Source organism: Anarrhichthys ocellatus, unplaced genomic scaffold (assembly GCF_004355925.1).
Source record: "Anarrhichthys ocellatus isolate YVR2014 unplaced genomic scaffold, GSC_Weel_1.0 scaffold9, whole genome shotgun sequence".
NCBI lineage: Eukaryota > Metazoa > Chordata > Actinopteri > Perciformes > Anarhichadidae > Anarrhichthys > Anarrhichthys ocellatus.
The window spans coordinates 7,476,548-7,496,027 of NW_022280039.1; the positions used below are offsets into that span (position 1 = coordinate 7,476,548).

The 19,480-nt window shown below is 42.8% G+C and overlaps 2 protein-coding genes across 10 annotated transcripts in view; both read left to right on the forward strand.

Annotated features, from left to right (window-relative positions):
• sema4c (sema domain, immunoglobulin domain (Ig), transmembrane domain (TM) and short cytoplasmic domain, (semaphorin) 4C) overlaps window positions 1–14,868 on the forward strand; it is an 84,287-nt gene extending 69,419 nt beyond the window's left edge. For 3 of the 5 annotated variants that reach the window (XR_004212826.1, XR_004212827.1, XR_004212828.1), the window contains 8 exons: window positions 87–262; window positions 2,202–2,346; window positions 2,877–3,090; window positions 5,724–5,839; window positions 7,765–7,922; window positions 8,503–8,594; window positions 8,836–11,388; window positions 13,362–14,868. Coding sequence is in view for 1 of the 5 variants with exons in the window: in XM_031849717.1 (XP_031705577.1) it covers window positions 87–262; window positions 2,202–2,346; window positions 2,877–3,090; window positions 5,724–5,839; window positions 7,765–7,922; window positions 8,503–8,594; window positions 8,836–9,731 (1,797 nt within the window). In the remaining 4 variants the exon portion in view is untranslated. Of the gene's footprint in view, window positions 1–86; window positions 263–2,201; window positions 2,347–2,876; window positions 3,091–5,723; window positions 5,840–7,764; window positions 7,923–8,502; window positions 8,595–8,835; window positions 12,604–13,361 lie in introns of those variants that run through there. The other 2 variants (XR_004212829.1, XM_031849717.1) reach the window with 2 other exon arrangements.
• Window positions 14,869–17,232: 2,364 nt separating this feature from the next.
• The window catches only part of cdca2 (cell division cycle associated 2), a 13,086-nt gene continuing 10,838 nt past the window's right edge, over window positions 17,233–19,480 (forward strand). For 4 of the 5 annotated variants that reach the window (XM_031849442.1, XM_031849445.1, XM_031849444.1 and 1 more), the window contains exons 1-3: window positions 17,233–17,334; window positions 17,926–18,100; window positions 18,420–18,556. In XM_031849442.1, coding sequence (XP_031705302.1) covers window positions 17,293–17,334; window positions 17,926–18,100; window positions 18,420–18,556 — 354 coding nt within the window. In that variant the 5' untranslated portion in view covers window positions 17,233–17,292. Of the gene's footprint in view, window positions 17,335–17,549; window positions 18,101–18,419; window positions 18,557–19,480 lie in introns of those variants that run through there. The other variant, XM_031849447.1, reaches the window with a different exon arrangement.

Genomic DNA, 19,480 nt, shown 5'->3' on the forward strand with positions numbered 1-19,480 from the left:
GCAGGGGGGTTTTAACAAATCCAAAACAATTTACATATATTCGACCCATATCAGCCATTGATGAGACCTAACATGTCCTCTCTCAGGGGGATCTGGGTGGTACCAGAACCCTGCAGAAGAAGTGGACCACCTTCCAGAAAGTCCGTCTGGAGTGCTCCCTCCCCGAGCGCCACGTCTCCTTCAACAACCTGAGGGCCGTCTTCACGCTGCCGGGCCAGGACTGGAGGGGGACCACCTTCTACGGCATCTTCCACGCGCAGTGGTGAGTCAGAGCGAGCGCTGTCAGAGACGTTTAATTGAGACTGTAGCTCAATTTAAGTGTCATCCTTGGGAGTTAATTACTACATGTGCCATCTGCTGTCAGGGCGAGACACTACATCACTTTGCCAACATATCAGTTACTTTGCTTTTTATTCAACTCACAGGTCAGCCAGTCAGTTTGATTTGCTAGTTCTAATTATGTACTTTATGTGATTAGGTATTTACTGTGTAATTGGGCTTTTATTATAATAGGCCTTCAACTGACAGTAATGTGAGTTATTTCGAGTGGATATAACTCGAGTGTGCTTGAACATGTTTTAGTGATTTAATGTCACATAGACGTAATGTTGTTTCAGATGATAGTGGACACATTTGCCGGACTGATTTAATTAGGTCCTGCTCTACAAATATTCCATCCTAAATTTCAAAAGATTAGAGATTGAGTCATTGGTTCAATCCAATTATTTACATCACTTCTCATACCTTCCGATGTGAGTATCATGACCCCCCCTTTGTTTTGTCTTGGGAGCAGAAATGCATCCTACCATTGGCTATCTTAGTAGTAAATTACATCTTTGTGAGACTGAGCAGGGAAAACAGACTCTGTTGATGTCCACAGTTCTCGGCTCTTGGTTTATAGCTTGATAATAATTAGTTCAGGGTCAAATCAACTTTTTCGGACTTGTTTCTTCTGAAGAGAAAACTTCATTAAAAGTGTTAATTAAACAACAATGTGGTGATTGGTGTTGACAATAGTAACTTAGTTTTGATAATGAACTGGGGTGTCATTAGTGGAGTAAAGACTGGCATTTGCTGGACCGCTACATAACTGTAATGTGTTAATGAGTTACTTATCAAGAAAGAACTAGGAGCGAGGGCAGCAGGTTCTCTTCAGGAGGATAGTTGGAGACTTTCTCCGTCTCCGGGTAATACCCTTTGATGTCAGTCTTTTGTGTTCCTCAATAAGATATCATATCGCAAAGCGAACCAGCTTTGAACTTCAAGCTTTGTTTCTTCATTCAGAGTTCCTACCGCAGCTGAAAAAAACGCCTAATCCTTTTTCTCTGTGACTCGCCGGGGATTCCTTAAAGTCCCCTGGCATTAAGATAATTGGACATTATGTAAATGATGACTCAAGAGTTCAAGCCATAATCTGACTGAATAGGCCAGCTTTTTAACTTACTAAGACATCAGTGCTGTCCTTTGGTTTAGATGTTCATCGTTTAAATGCCGTGGAACTGCTGCACATTAACAGCACTGTTTCAGACCGGAAAAGCACTTTCCTTACAGGACAAATCTACAGCGTTAGTGGCTGATTCATAACTATATACCTTTTTTATCGATATGTCAGTAACTCTGTTTCAGAGCTAAATAAAATAAGTGTCGTCCCGGCTGATGAGGAAATGGAAATGAAATATATTTGTGACATGAGGAGTGCAAGTATGGCTTAATGTGCATGGGTCAGGCGTCAATACCCAATTTCAGTCCCAAAGTGGGACTGAAATTGGGTTGGGAAAAAAAATAAAAAAAGATCCTACACCCCTTGCCTTACCATTAAATTAAATGCATTATCTGAGTCGCAGCACCAACTGATTGATTTCGGTGGCCTGTCAAGTAAATGTATTACATGTACATCAATTTGTACATCAATTTGCTTCGCCACAGAAAATGTGTCAACACATCATATCATTTCAGCTCACTCAATAAGTGACAGTGTAGGGTGCTGGGTATTATATATATACACAATGCTATGTTTTACCATATTCCGTTCTGTGTGGTACAGCTCACATTCGTGCGTGTCTGTCTGACTCTACTTGTGCTGCATCCAAAAGCTGTTTGCTACTGAAAAGACACATTTTCCACAAGCGTATGACAGGTAATCCGTCTCTCAGTTTGTACCGCCACACATCACTAATTCCTGCCTTGTCGCCATGTTTCAGGGGTGACGTGGACGTGTCGGCGGTTTGCCAGTACCAGATCAGTGATGTGAAGAAGGTGTTTGAAGGATCCTACAAAGAGTACAGGGAGGCATCTCAAAGGTGGGGGCGCTACACCGGTGCTGTCCCTGTGCCACGACCTGGATCGGTAAGAAACTGATATATGTGATATATGATGTTTCCAGGCAACTTTAGGAAGCAAGAGCAACTTTAGGAAGCAAGAACATTATTCTAAAACCTAGGGTTTTTTGTCAACCACTGCACCACAGAAGGAGACATAAGTGGGCAGAGGAGGGATAATGAAAGAGGGAGGGAGGGAAGTATAAATGGGCGGCGTGGGGTACTGGAGCGATGAAAGTGGAAAAGAGCAAAAGCTGGCACGACACGAAAAGCCAAGAAGGTAATGATCCAGGACGAAAGGAAAGGAAGCCGAGGAAGGGATGTGATGGAAGGCGGATTTGAAAGGGAGAGTGAAATAAAGAAGAGGAGAGAAAGGGAAAGAGGGAGGGAGTCATCCCAAAGCCAGCAAGCCATGCCAACCTGTGCCAGCTGCAGCTAAGAAGTTTCCTCACCTCTTTCTCCTTCTTGGCCCTCTCACTCTCCCCTTCGTCCTTTCCTCCATTCCTTTCCTCCCTCCATTTCCCTCCCCCGTCTCTCTATCCTCTGTCTGTGCCGCAGTGTATAACTAACTCAGACAGGGAGAACGGCTACAACAGCTCTCTGCAGCTGCCTGACGCCACGCTCAACTTTGCCAAGAAGCACCCGCTGATGGAGGACAAAGCTCTGGCTCGCCCCCTGCTGCTTACCAAGGGTGTCAACTTCACGAGGCTAGCGGTGGATCGGGTTAGCGCCCTGGACCAGCGGGCGTACAACATGCTGTTCATAGGCACAGGTACAAACTACAGAAACACCAGCAGATACGTCAGAGAGTGAGGAAGGAAGTTGACGAGCAACTTAACGTAACGTTTAGCTAGTGTTATTTGCGGCAATTTCTTTAGAATGAAATGATATATCTGGTAAATGTGACATGAGCAATATTTAAATACATCACTCCGTCCATGAGCACGACCTCTGTCCGAGTCATTTCAGATAGATTTTCATCGACAGTGGTGGTTGTTTTACAATGAAAACTACAACTCCCATGATCCCACAATACTTAACGACGTCAGCAAAGTCCGTCTTTCATTTTAGTTCTGATTGAGAGACCCCACCAGTGGCAGAAATTACATTATATGCGTTTTAAAGTGAGCATACTTAAATTCAGTTCAAGTTTTTGGGACAAAATAACCTTTGTGATAAATGATATATATGCATACATACATAAAAGCTTAAAACTAGAATTTGTTTGCAGGGTTGTTGTATTGGATTGCATTATACAGTATATGGTGTTCCTGTTACTTTGCCCACCTCCTGTAGCATGATGTACTCTCGATGTGGCAGAGAAAATGTATTGTAGGTACACAGCCTTTGCTTATATTCCCCTAACTGTGTGTGTGTGTGTGTGTGTGTGTGTGTGTGTGTGTGTGTGTGTGTGTGTGTGTGTGTGTGTGTGTGTGTGTGTGTGAGTTGCACACAGTATTTGTTGAAGAGATGAAAGCTTACAGGCCATGGCGGCAGACAGGGACAGGTACTGGCATTAGGTATGGTGGCGCAAAACAACATGCCATCTGGCCAGACTTCAGCTGGGTTTCAATTAAGGACTTGATTTGCATGCTGAGATCCATCTTCATGCATCAAAGAAAACATCTACGTACGCGCGACTTAATTAATATCTCCAGTCGTAGCCATCGGGCCCATATGCAGGTGTCCTGTTTTGGCACGGACCTGGAATCCCTCACGGAGCCTTAATCCTTAATAACACAGATCCGACAGTGGATTCCAGGGAATGTGAATTTGAATGCAGCCCATCTCATGAATGGAGAGAGACTCAACTACTTACCATTCAGATCACTGCAGCGACAGAGCGACTGTGGAAACTGACAGTGCGACAACAGCGGACTCGGGGCTTCTCTGCTGGCAAGCAGGGAGGCCAACCCGGACACACACAAATCAACACACACACACACTCACAAACTGATACGCACAAACGCACAGAGATGCACACACTTATGCTTCCTCAGCCAAGTGTAGTCATCCCCACTTGTCGTGCTTCACAGCACAAACTCAACAGGGCCCTTGGCAGACATGCGCTCATAGTGCCAATTGGGCTGTGGGGTTGATTAGCTATTAGCTGCAGCATAGCGACAGCTGATGTGAAAAAAAGAGAAAGAGGGAGCACTTGTCGAGACTGTTTCTTCAGAAAAAAAACAGGCTACAGGATTGAGGGATTAGCCGACACTGGTCCCTGACACCGCGAGTGGCGAGTGTGATGATATGTGGCTTGCTATGTGTGTGTGTGTGTGTGTGTGTATGTATTTCCCTCAAACCTCCCGTCGGCTACCGAGTTTTCATATTATCTGTGACAGTCTCTTAATCGAGAGGGCCACACAAAAAAGTACATGTCAGCACGTAATACTGTTCCATCCATGGATACACACACACACACATCAAGGTCACCCCACCAGCTGTGCCTGAAACGCTTTTCATCACAGGGGATCTCAACTTGTTCACAATGCCGTACATGAAAGGAGGCGCATAGGATCTCCTCCTCCTCCCTCAGCATCAGCTCCCCAAACACCTCATAAAGAAGTCTGCAAATGTCTCTGATGATATTATCTTTACCCAAGGTCTTAAAAGGCCAGGAACAGCATGTTGACTCCTTAAAATTCACCTTTAGATGGTTTTCTTGCTGAGCTGGACTCGGCTCTGGCAGGAGAAGTCCTTTTCCTTTTCCTTTTCCGTCTTTCTCAGTTGCAGAGTTGCATGACATTCTAGTGCAGCTGGCGTTACAGTTTCACAAATTGAAGTTGATGAAAGTTGCAGACAACTTCGCATTAGTTTTCTTGTAAGTAACAGCAAACTTTTTCAGTGGAGAGTCCTTGTCTTTTGTAGACTTTTTACATCAATATTCAAATCAATTGTTATGGCATCTTACCATTCATATTTGAATGAACTTCTATGCAATCACAGGTGCATAGTTTGTGCATATCATTCATTTTTAAGTAAAATACTGTGCAGTCACAGCAGGTGTTTGTTTGCAGATCCTTAATATTTATATTCATTGGTATCTAGTCACAGCTGTACAGGCAAATTAATTAAATCACATTTTCATTATTCAAATTAACTGGTGTGCAGTTGCAGCTGTGTGTAGTATCTACATATTTCTTAATATCATATCAAATGATATTCAAATGAGCTGTTCCACGGTCAAAGGTGTATATCTTTTGGGAAGTCTGTTTTGTATCGGGAGCTGAGTGCCGAAGCGCAGATCTGTTTGAAGATGGGTTTCTATTCATGCCGTGAAAACTTTGCCCTGATCAGATACAGAAAATCGAGTGTGCTAAAGTGAACTTGAAGTGAAAGATTGACTCAACAGTGGTGAAGTGAGCTGACTCCTCCTTCCTCTTTCTCTCCTGTGTGCTGCAGCGGAGGGCTGGCTGCAAAGGGTGGTGATCCTGGGCTCCGAGGCCTACGTGATAGAGGAGATCCAGCTGTTCGAGACGGCCCAGCCAGTGGACAGCCTGACCATCTCCCACTCCAAGGTAAGGACAACGGGAAAGCATGTTTAGAATTTGTTATTCAAAGGGAATTGCAGCAGTTTTACACACGCAGACTTTTACACTATTCGTAGGGAACCAAAAACAGTTGTGTAATTACCTTGTGGCTCTGGATGAACTTTGTCAAGTCTGAGAAAATATCCCCTGATGATGTCGCCTGGGTTAGCTGTGATAATGCTCGGTTTAATGGAAAGGCTGCGTTACCTCACAGGCAGGGGTCTGACAAAAAGATGCATGTAGCGTTTTTGGAGCTTGACCCAATCTAGAAGTAAAACGTCAGGATATCTCAACCTCTGTTTCGTCAACTGTGACCACCTCCCCAGGTTGGAAGATATTTATAGCACTGCCGCACTCAATGGCATCATCCTCATTTTCTGTCATCTCTCTCTACTATCGCTATCTGATGAAGTTAAAAATGCCCCAAAAATATATATGAAAAAGATGGCAGTCACAGAGAGGGGAGAGACGTGATACTCATTTCATCATCAGGAGGGCATTCGCACTGTTGCAGTTGGTTTTACACATGAAATTTGACACATGAAATGCAAAAAGAGAGAGAGCTTGAGAGAGAAGTCTAAATCCGGATTACTTTCTCACTTTCTCACACAGCAAACCAATCACAGCGTAAAGTCGGCTTGATTGGCGCTTTGTCTGTTTCAGACAGATAAAGAAATTGTCCGATCCAGCCCTTTAATTCTGATGTCAGCAAATTGTGGGGAAAAGGGGTCTAAGTCCCTGCAGGAACCCCTTTTAAGATACATCGCTTCCATTTAGTTAAGCAAATTGAGACTTATACTTTCAAGTCAAAAAGGAACGTCTCAAAATGCATTAAGGCTTTGTGTTGGCATTTCAGTTGATTCATCTCTGTCTGGATACATTTTTCTTAAGAACATGTTAACGGACCAGATTCAATTCAACAAATTGAGGCAAGAGCGCTTTTATTAGAAATAGAAGAAAGCAGCTCTTCCTTTTTTTTGATCGTTTGAGCTTTCAGCTGCTGGTGCTCAGTATAGTAAAGCATAGCCATGTGCACGTAACTTCATGGACTCCTAGATGCATTGTTTTCTGTCTTTTAGAGAGATAAGAACTCTTAATGGTCTCTCAGGGGGAAGGTTACTCAAGTTTTGTTGGCACAACTAGCTTGGTTCTTCCTCTGATCATACCCCTCGAAAGCATAGTTCCGGGGTTCCATTAGCTTGCTCTGCTGTTGCATCACTTTTTCATTTTTATTCAATGATACCAGTATGATCTTATCTTCTGCCGTCCTGTTAATACCTGTTTTTGCCAGACACTTACAATCATGGATCCACTGACAGGCAGTCAGCCCGGTGCCACTGGCCCGCTGTCACTCAGCAGATGTTTTTATTAACACTGCCCTTTTTCAGATCAAGCGTCGCCTCATGAATCCAAAACCCTCTTCACAATAACAGTAATTACAATCCCTCACCTCAGTGGGGATTTGAACCTCTGCCCCTGTTGTTTTCTCAACGTCCCTGTCCTGTCAACCGAGCGTGTGTGTTGACACCGGCCGTGTCCCCGTGGTTCTACAATGGCTTGTTCGCCAATCGATGCAGTTTTTGACGGGGCGTTCCCTGATCTAAAGCCCACTGCTTATCTTATTAACGCTGGCTTAGCTGCGACCGAGAGTTTTTATAACAGCTTTCGCAAAAGGAGTGCAATCCAGATTGGTTTGGAAGAGGGTCAGACGGGTGAATGTTATTGTAATTGAGAGTGATTATCCCATTATCTACTATAACTCCTAACTGAGTCACTCTCCCTTCCTCTCTCTCTCTCTCTCTCTGTTTATCTTTCTCCTTGTTTTTCATCTCTCTGGTTTCTGTCTTTGGGTGATGGCTTGGATCTGTTCTTTGTCTTCCTCTTCTTCTTCCTCTCTCTGTGTTTGTCTGTAGAAGTACTTGTACATCGGCTCTCGTTCGGAGGTTCTCCAGCTGCCCTTGGCCAACTGCAGCCGCTATCAGTCTCAGCCAGACTGTCTGCTCGCCCGGGATCCCTACTGCGCTTGGGACAGCGAGGGTCGGGCCTGCGTCCGCATCGACCTCCACCGCGGGTGAGACCAGTACCTATGTGCACCCAAACATCCATACTATAAACTAAACATACTTAATATGAAAGGCTTGTTATTTGATATTTTCAAGGAACCTGAAAGTTGCAAATATTGGAAAAGCCCCTGAAACAGTATTTAGATATTATGTGCCCGTAACTCTATAGTGAAACCATACTAATAAAAGTCTATTAGCTAGATATAAGCAGCTCTTAACAGAAGAGTGATGCATCTTTTACTGCAGCTTTTGCAGACTTTCCCCCTGAAGCTGTTGCGTAACATTCTCCTACTTTACATGCTGTGATGTCCCTTGTGGGGAAACTACATTAACAAGCTGTGGTCAAAGCTGAATAACATTCACCGAGTTGTAATATAAGACTTGTATCCTGTATTTGTCTATTTAAGGAAATCTGCAGCTATTTAGTAGCTAAATTATTATGTAAATGTTTGTTTTGATGTGTTTTCTATAGATCCGGGTTATTCAGGTTTGATTATTATTATTATTATTATTATTACACAGTTGTCTGTAGAACTTAGCGTGACCGTTATTAATCTTCCGCTCTTATTTTTGCCCTTTCCCCTCCAGGTCCACCTCCTCCCTGTCACAGGATCTGATGCTGGAAAGGTTTAGCCGGGGGAAAGCCAAGTTTGATAAGCCCGTCTCCATCCCCAGCCCTGGTGAGTAAGGGGCAACACCTCAGTAGTGGCCCCTTGTGGGAATTGATTGTCAGTGCAGAAGTCAGTAGCAAGTAAAGAGAATGGACTTGGAGTTAGATTGAGCTGAATAAATTGAATTAAGCAGAAGACAGCTGGCTGGTGTGGAATATGAATTGGAATTATTATGGCTGACACCTAGCCACCTGTCCTTTTTCCTCTGTCCTACACCCCCTTCTCAAACACTCCTCCTCTTCCTCTGCAGAGCACTCCCGTCTGAGGAACGTTACAGTGGTGGTGGGGTCTGACATGGTGCTGCCTTGCCAGCTGGTCTCCAACCTGGCTCAGCCCTTCTGGGTCCTCAACGAACGTGAGCTCCAGCTGAGTGACCCCGAGGCTGGAGGGCCGCGCTTCGACCGGACCCTCAAAGCTCTCGTCGTCCCTGAAGCGGGCCAGATGCAAGCGGGCCGCTATATCTGCTACTCTGAGGAGCAGGGGGTCAAGTTTCAGACAGAGCGCTACCAGGTGGCCGTAGTAGCCAGCGCTCCGGTCTTCATGGAGGCCCGTGCTCCAGACAGCAGCATGGGGCTCTTCTGGGTTCTGGTCATCACCCTTGGAGCGGCGTGCCTGCTGCTCCTTGTAGCGGCTCTTTACTTGCGCAGGAGGCTGAAGCTGGCCCTGGGAAAGGGGGCTGATATGAAGCCTCTCGAGAGCACCCTGGTCTACCCCATCACCCTGCCCAAGGAGCCGCCCACCTTTGTGCCCAGCAAGATGCCCTGCGACGAGGACCGCTTCTGGGAGACAGGCGCCAACTACTACTATTCAGACGGCTCGCTGAAGATCGTTCCCGGTCACGCCCTGGGGCCCAGCAGTGTCAGCAGCACGGCGTCGCCCAGCGCCATTCCCGGCCAGCCCATCCACTCCCCCAGCCGTCTCAGCCTCACCAACATTCGAGGCTCAGGTAGCAATGGCTACATCCGCCTCAACCTGAGCACAGCAGGGGAGGAGAGGGCTAGCGGGGTTGGCGCTGGGGGCGGCGGGCTGGGAGGCCTGGGCATGGGCGGGAACGACTACTCCAGCCCCTTCAAGGAAGAGCTGAGGCGCACTCTGCAGCAGAGAAGCGTGCTGCCCGACGCGAACCCCGAAGAGTCGTCCGTCTAGGCCTGTCCTCCTCCGTCACCATTCCCTGAGTTGGAAAAACAAAACAACCAACCTACCTCCCTCCTTTTGAGGATGCCTGCTCTCTCTCTCTTTCAGTGACACGCTGTCAATTCCCCGTGCTCTCTCTCTCTCTCTCTCCCGCTCTGCCAATGCCTGTTTGGCTCACTGTTGACATTTATAGCACACAGCATGTTAAATATAAACACTCATACACTGTGTTCGCCAACATGCACTCCTATAATTATTATGTTCTGGGCAACATGCAGTCACTGTTGTGGCTTTTTCTGCTTCCAGTGTGCAAATGCCACTTGTGTACATTTTGTATTTAAAAAGGCTGAACGCAGAGGAGAACACCTCAAGCATTGAAATCAAACAAATGGTGTTACATGTTTTCTGAAGGGCAAATTTTCTTTTTTTTTTGTTGAGTGGACCAAGAGGCTTTCAGCCCCTGTGCTGAAACCAGTTGACGAATGGCAAGAAGCAACTGACTGGAAATATTGAACTGATGCTCTGTCCTGTTCCTTTGAGACTTTTTCAGCTTACTGCACTTAAAAACTGGAAGCGTGTCTTCCCTTTTTGTATTTGTGAGCCAAGAGTGCGAGAGCGGTATAAAAAAGACGAATTAATCTCGAAGCAAGACGACAATCATGTCCCCGTAGCAGGAGCTCTGCGAGGGACAGAGAGGAGACGAGAGAGAGCAAGAGACAAAGAGAGAGGAAATTAAATGGAAAATGAAGTGAATTGGCGTGAAAGATGCAAGGGGGGGGGCTTTGAATGAAGGACAATCTCTCAAGACTTTCTCTGCTCAATTTAAATCCCCCCGTCCCATGTTGTATTTAGCCCCGGAGAAAGTCCTTGATCCCTTCCACTTTCATTTGTTGTGATGGTTGGTTTGAATTAAGACATTGGTTGTTGTTCTTTTTCTATGTCTTACCGACTACAGCAGTGTTCAGACGATTATCAAGTGACGAATGGCTCCACTCTGTGAGTGACGATGTGAGGGCTTACATTCCTCGCTCAAGCCTGCACGGTGACCTTCAAACGCACCTTCAAGTCCAATATACGAGAAGTGCACTCCAAACGACATTCATCAGAGTCAAAGTGTGTCACAGATATGCCTTTTGTCCGAGCCCTTTTGGACGTTTTGTTCATCACTGTAGAAAGAACCGGCTATTTGCATTCAGCTCATAGCAGCGGAACAATAACTGCACACTTAATTCCAAATTGAAGCTGACATGAAGACATTAGGCAAGGAGAATGTAGTTGAACCGTCACTGTTGCGACCGCTGTGGATGTCTCAATAAGTGCTTTATATTGTGTGTGTATGGTGAGGGTGGTAACTTGCACTGCCAAGAAGGAAACGACCCCTCCTACACACACCGACACACTCACAGTCCTCTGAATGCCAACCATCCTGGACGACAGTGTGTTTGTGACGCACCCTTACAACCCATGAACCCCCCCTCCCTCTTACCGATACCCAGAGACTGACCCGGGGCTACTGTGGACTTATACAGAGGAAGAGCACTGTAAAACAAACCAACACAAAATGAATACACACACACAGTGTTGGTGGACAAATGGACAGACAGACTGATTGCTGCCATGCCGACAAACCGCTGGCTCCAGGCGGGAAACAGCTGTGAACCAGTGAAAGGTATTGTTCTACTTAATTAAATTCATGCAAACAACGATTTCCAATGTATCTTTCTGGTTGTAGTGTAGTGTTGAGAATTATTTAGTTAATTTATCTTTCTGTCCCTTTGCTCAACTTATCACTAAAAGGAATAGGCAACATTTTGTTTCCTTGTTGGGAATTAGATTAGAAGATCGATACCCCTCTTCTATCTGTCCATTAAAAATACAGCTACAACCATGAGACGGTTAGCTAAACTAGCATGAAAAACTGAAGGCAGGGGAAAACTTGGCTCTTTCCAAAGTTTTACAAAGGCTCATTAAATAACACATCTTGTTTTTCAGTCTTCACTGAACTGAAGTGTAGAAACAAGGTTGCTAACCTCGCCAAAGTCACCGCTCCTGGCCAAGACATTGTCTGGCATGTAACCCCCCCCAAACTGCTATTTGTTGTTTAACACTAAACAAATTAGTTATTATGTCTTAATTAGTGAGCTTTAGAGATGCTGGCAGGGTTTGTTTTTCCCACTAGACGGAGCCAGGCTAACGTTTTTCCCTAGTTGTCAGTCTTTGTGCTAAGCTAAGCTAACTGGCTCCAGTTCCAGATTTAGCTGACAGGCTTGTGAGTGGTATTAATCTTCTCATCTCACTCTCTGCAATAGCGCAAATGTGTGCATCTCCCAAAATGTATCTTCATTAATGATGAGACGATACAGTTTATCTTGCAGAGACTAGCATTATCCGCGGTTAGAAGACTGATCTTATTCTAATCGTACAAAGTGGTATTATTACAGCATATTGCCTGTAGACTAAAAAAATCAAACACCAACACTAGCTACGTAAGGTGACCAGGTTTCCCGCATTTTTGTCGCTTGTCCCGCCTTCCACATATTGAGATGATGTCCTGTATTTTCATTGGCTCTAGTTCTCAAAAGTCAAACCACTGCAAGACAGATTTTCTAATATCTGTTTGTTATCCAATGGCAGTGAAGAAGTCAGGGAAGGCTGTCATTGAGGCTGCGTTTGATGTCCATCAAACTGTGCACACGCGGGTCAAGTGCAGGTTAACCTGTCACCCTGTTTGCTATGGGTAAAATTGCGAGTCACCACAAAGTCACAAGCTATACAGAGTTAAACTTTAACTTTATTTTGTGCCCACTGTATTTCATTTAAATAAAATACATTCGTTAAGTCCTTCACATGCACTAAAGGCCTATCCTGTTACCTGCAGAGTCTATTGTGTGCTACTGAATCAACCAGAGGAGATATTACCAGCTAAAAATAGACATGTTAGATAGACATTATATAAAAATGTGAGACCACCTCTCAGCATTGTTAACGTGGCCAGCATTGTACAGCAAGTACAGCCCCCCAGAACTGCTAGCATGTAGACGCCTACACATCTTACTATGTTCTGCATCATTTGACCAGTCTCCTTCTCATCAAAAGTTGTCCTTGTGCAAACTTTTATTAAAGTCTTGAGGGGACAGGTGCATCAGAAACTTTCTTGGCAAATGATAAGAAAAGGACCTGCACTGCCTGAAGCCTGCGACTACAAGATTTCATAAAGGAGAAAACGTTTCAATCTGACAAGGATCAAAATAAGTTGACCTTAGGGAGACCTTTGTCAGCCTGAAATATCTGTTTAATAACAATGTTCTGCTTGCAAGAGTCAGACAGTAAATGGGACCATTTCATTCCAGTCTTCTACTCAGAACTGGAAGATAACCAAATGTTTTATTAATTACTGCAAATTCTCAAATACCCTCATATATTGCTTTCTAGTCACCTACTCAGGCGGGTATAATGAGGTGTTAGTATGAACTATCAGAATAAATTATCCAATGCACCAACTGCCCAGAATGTGATGTGAAAATAAACCTTCTTTCTGATCCAATTTCAAGGAAACTTTAAAATTCAGCGAACACCACGCACATATGTTTGCTGTTACTAAATTAACATTATTTTGTCCTCTTTCTGTGCTTTGTCCATCAGAGGTGGCTTTTTGTTTTTGGGACATGTCTGTCGGGACCAGAGGAGCACAGCAAGAAGGAAGGGGAGGACAAAAATACCTTGTGTTTGCCCCCACTGTGTACAGAGCGCTGAGAGAGATGTAGAATATCAAAAATGATCCCAAGGTTGAAGAGGTACTCAGCCATCAGCACTCCATCTTAAAGTTGCATGATCCTCTGCAAGTGGACTGCACATCTTTGATATGATCATCCTTGTACAAGTGCATCATTTTGATCGGCCATTTTTTGACTTTTACAGACACTAATGTTGTGGAACAATAATGTTCTCTTTGAAAAACAAATATATATATATATGTCTGATTTTATGGTTCAAGGGTTGTACAGGAATTCATGGCTGCATTCATGTTTACTTTTGTTGTGCCTCTTCACCTTTTGGAAAAACCAAAGTAGACTGCAGTTGCTTTTGTTCTTGTTGAAATAATTAAATTGATTTGATTTGATTCCAGATCGATATTTAAGTCTCAGCAGTCCGTCCACTTTGTTACACTGAGCTGATGTCTGCAACCTCTCTGCATATTGTGTCTGCAGCTAAATTTTCCCTCAAGCAAAATGTCTTAAGGCTGATGGACTTCCTGTTTTCTTCCTTTCTTTATGTCAGTGGTGATCTGCTGGACCCAATTCTTTATGAAAGGCTGAGTAATGTACCAAAACTTTAACCATTATTTAATTTGTCAGCTCCTAAAAACCAAATATGTATCTGTTGATTCAAAGCAGATCAGTGATAGAATGTGCCCACTTTATCTTATTACATCCCCTTAAGCATTTAGCTAAAACATGTCAGCTCTTTACACTGGTACTTGGTTATGTCTTATAAAATATTTCCCTTTTACAATCAGGCCTTTTATTTAATAGAACATGTTGCAAAGAACAAAAAGATAAAGGAATAGAGGTCTCAAACTACAAAAAAATGCATGTGTAATGTACTTTATGTGCATTTCTTCAGTTCTTACACATTTGTTTGCTCATAATATTTCCTCCCACACATGGCTTTAAGTTCTGCTGTTTCTCGCATTATCATTTGTATTATTCTATTATCAACCTGATTTTATTTTGCCCCATTTTTGCTTGTCTGTTATTGATCTTTTATGTTTGTTTTTAAATATGTTAAGTAACTTATTTCACTTGTACAAATGTGTTGGTATTTATTATCATTGTACATATGTCCTTATTTTTTATATGTGTGTATATATACACAAATAAAAATAGAGATATGCTCAAGGTGTGTGATTTTGTTTGTTAAACAGGAAGTTTACTAGTCATAGAAAGTGCTACTTATCCTGTGAAAACAGGAGTAAAAGTTTTTTCTGTGGCTGTGGAGAAGCTTTGTCGAGTCTGAGAAAATTACCCCGATGATGTCATAGTGATGTCATCAGAGTTATCTCGGCCTGAGCTTGGATTTAACGATCATTTATTGTCATTATGCATGATGAAATTTAGTTGTAGCCCATTTGTAACACAACAAACACATGGCAAACAAAACAAAAACAGTAGTACATTCCTGTAGTGCGTTTTTTTATTTGCATCATAAGGAATGAAAACAGCAGCAACAAAAACAATTCTCTGGGCAGATAATATGACCGACATCTTCAGGAAAAACATTGTCCATCAACTTTGACTGTGTTTGAGCACCAAGCATCATGATGTAAACAGAATCCACCTCCTCTTGTCCCACCGGAGTCCTGCGCTCTGTCCTGCTGTCCGCCCATCAGCGTGCAGCTTGATCCAGGATGAACAATAGAGCCACGTCTCTGTGAAGATATGGGCTCAACGGTCACCGATGGCCTGCTGCTGGGTTCGCCTGAAGTCTTATTTCATCCATCTGATTTTTCTGCATCGGGCATCAGACAGCCAGCATTAGGCTGGGTAGTGGAGTAGCCTTAGGTTCTAGCTGGGTTAGCTTAGCTTCCATCTCGGCTCTGCTATAATAGGAGGCTTCCATTATATACTGGGGGCACACAGATGGTCCAACAAAAAGAAGCTTTTGGGATGCATTATGGGGAATGTAGGATCCAGTGTTTAGCTTCGCTCAGGATATCTCGTCCTCTGCTGCTTTAATTTTGACCATTCATTTTTTTTATTTGACTTATGAGTCTCCAAATTTTATGGAAGACTTAAACTGAATCACTCAAGTACTCCTTCAACATACACAACATGTAGGTAAATACTGGAGAGTGTTTAAATATTTTAAACCAATGATACTTGTACCTTAAGGGATACTTATACAGTTTTGATTGAGACCAAAAATATGTACATCCACAAATCTGTTTTAAAGAGGAAAATAAACACACAAATTACAAACTGGTGTTAGACTGATCTTTATTTATTGTCATGATAACTGGCAATAGGCTGACTCCATAAGACACAAGAGAGCAGAGAAATGAAATAAATTGCTGTAAGTGCTGGGTTCTGGGTGCTTCTGTCACTCACAGTGGTGGTAGTAAAATACAACAAAGAACGTGACAAGCTGTAACATCTAATTCCACACAATTCTTATGTCTTACATGAAAGGATATTGTAACACTATCCACTTTTAGGATGACTGTTGAAATCAGCTCAAATCAACACATTTTGAACAAGGCGGGTGGTGGTAATGGGTACTTGAGCTTATTACACTTAAAATGAAGACAGTTATCCAGTAGGATCATTTGAAATATAATTCCTGGAATAAAATGAAGGCATTGACGCATAAAAAAAAAACTACCTTAGAAAGTTTCATAAGCCTTTGTAGAAACATCCTAAATCACAACCCAACATTTAAGGATTAGTTGGGGATGATTTGGAAATGTAGGCCAGACCAATAAGACTCCGTGCATCATTGTGTTGGTAATTCTATTTTCTAAAAATAAGACTTTCAGTTTTTCAAATTTTACACATCTGATTTTGGACAGGAACTCATAAACACAGAGGCTTATTTCACCTGTGAATGTCTAGACTTGTTTCATTTGCCCAGCCTGTGCTGCACAACAACAACAGCAGTCAAGCTTCCATCGACTTGCACAGCCTTGCCTGGTGTCAACAGAAGAAGCCACATGCTTCATGTGGTCGACAGTCCCAGCTGTGGAAAGAGGCTCTCAGTTGCATCTGATCTCAGTGTACTCAGCTGTGCCACAGATTTCAAAACCTCACAAAAGAAGGAACTCTGTTTGTTTGTGACTGGTGTGTGTGGGCAGGCTTTACAGAGCTTTTCAAGACTAGACCACAGTTCACCCACCTGTTTGGGCTTATTGATTTTTGAGTTTGCTGTAAATTATGTCAAACTATTGTGAACCACGTGAAATATGGTAATTTATGTCTGAATATATTATCATCATTTGATTTGATTCTCTTAAATCTTAATCTATCTATCTATCTGTCTGTCTGTCTGTCTGTCTGTATGTTTGTATATCTATCTATCTATCTATCTATCTATCTATCTATCTATCTATATATATATATATATATATATATATATATATATATATATATATATCCATCCATTCATTCATTCATCCTGCTTTGACTTTGGTCACGTGGTATCTTATCTGGAATTTCTATTGGCCAGTTCATATTAAACGAGTTCCGCTCTCTTTCAACCCCTGACAAATACGGAAGTTAGTTCCTCCGAACGATACACTTCCTCCGTTAGTATCGACATTATTTTAACAATGCGAGTCGTTAGTATTCACAATATACATTTTTAAACAAGACTAAATAATATACAGCGTGTTTTGAATTCGTATACGGGTTTATTTAGAAACGTTCATTACTTTTTTTTGCGGAGGGATACATACGTCGCCGCTGGCTCTGGCGTGGAGCGTAATTTGAATCTCTCTCCTGCCCCCTTTTCTAACGCTTGTGTTTTATAGGAACATGTATTAAGATGTCAGGGCTTTTTATGACACAATAGTCCCTACATGTGTTTATATATTTATATATATTTAATCAGAAAACACGAGGTAAGTGTTTCACTCGCTGTCATTCCATTATCTTCAACACTAAAGGCACTGTTGCTACTCTTAGCCAACGTCGCGTGTGAGGAGAAGGGCATGAACAACTTACGTTAGCTTGAAACAATTTGCTTTATCATTAATATTCTATGATAGTCGGCGATATAACACAGTTACGTCCCTGGCAGGAGTCTACAGCAAAGTTAGTTGTTACACTGGTGTTAAACCGTACCATTTAGTTCATTCTATAAGGGCATTTATTATGAAGCTAGCTGTAACTAACGCTAACTTAGTTTTGTTATGCTACCGGGGATTCAGCTAACTATATTAGCATCATGCTAAGTCAGTGGGACGTCACTTTTAGCAACCATATAGACTTTGACGTGAAGTTGAAAGAAATGTTAAATGTATATTGTCAGTTGACATTTCCTACAAGCATTAGACTGATTGGAACAAAATATAAAGGGAATATAGGATAGATAATAGTCCCCTGTTGTCATTCATTTTAAGTTTTCCCTAGTGACTTCTAGTAACACATGTTCTTGTGGTTCCGCTGCTCTTGATTTATTAGACATAACGTTATTCAATTTGTCAACACAGATGGCTACCGCGGAGATGAACACCGATGGAGATCAGACGTTGTCCCCCTCAGAAGAGGACTCTCCTCCAGTTTTAGACGACACCTCAGTCCCCCTGAACTTCTCCGAGCTCACACCTAGTCAGTTTGGCATCTCTGTGCAGAGTTTTACTCCAGCGTCATTATCAAATAGCAAAGGTGAGCGGACAGGTCTTTGTTTGACGCTAAACTGCATGTGCATTGCCTTCCATAGACAGAAATGTTTACTTTGTATTCATTCAGCCACCAACGTTGGAAAACATGAGGAATTATGTATCTACTCTAGGGTTTGACATGGTCTGTAATATTAGCATTTAAACCATCCAAAAAGAAACACTCATGTTAAATCATACTACAGTGACCAAAGTAGTAACAGACAACTAATGCATAAAATCGGAGGCAAAAGACATTTGTATTTGTCCGTATATGGCACCAATCAAGTGTTACTGAAGTGGCATTCTTCTCCCTCTTGTTCTAGATAAATCTCGTCTAGCACAATTAAAGGTGAGGCGGAGGTCCAGCGTTGGTGTCCGCGGCTCCCCAGAGACAAACTCCCTCATCCGCTTCATGGCACAACAGAGGATGAAGACTCCACCAACCTTCCAAACCCCAGAGGTGAGATCCTTCATGGGATACATTTGAGCAGATCTTGCACACCTTTGTCACATCCTATTCCTGTGTGAGGCAGTATTTAGATTGCAGTCTGGCTTTTGGTTGGCTCTCTGGGTTCAATATTGAAACTGACATATATTACTGATACTGTACGTGATGATACGGCACACTTTCTGTAAAGAAATGTTCTGTACTGTTTTCCCTTGTCGGATGCAAACGAGGATTGCCATCACTGCGGCAACTACAAATAGTTGTACATACATGGCGGTGTTGCACATCTACAGCTGTCAACAGAAGTTGCTTTGACTCACTCTAGCTTCAAAAGGGGATTACAGACAAGTTGATACACATTAATCTCCATAGACATACAGTGAGGTATTGAGATTTTTAAAGCTTCTCAGCTTCAGTATAAGTATTACTATATCCTGACCTAAGGGGTTGACAGGCCATCATGTCCGGCTTGTTTAACACGTGTTAGCTTGTCTGGGGTTACTGGTATTGTGTCCAGATATAGACCTTCCAAGCAGCATTAAGCTGCTGTATGCAGACATCCGTCTACGTATCACGCCCAAGACGTGGTCACATCAACAGTAGCGTTTTGCATCAGCATAAGCTTAAGGCAGCAAATGAACAGAGCAGAAGAGAAAAGCATGGAGCTCCCGTTGTGACAGTGGCATTTGAATGACAGGAGGACTTCTGGCAAATGCTATTAAATGCAGCAGTATTATGTACCGTGGATTGATGTTGCACTAAAAATTCAAACTCTGCGGCTCACCACACGTGAATGTAGCAGAAACTCTGCATTAAAACACACATTCTGCCACATATGTAGATCAAATAGCTTATGATATATATATATATATATATATATATCTATCTATATCTATCTATCTATCTATCTATCTATCTATCTATCTATCTATCTAT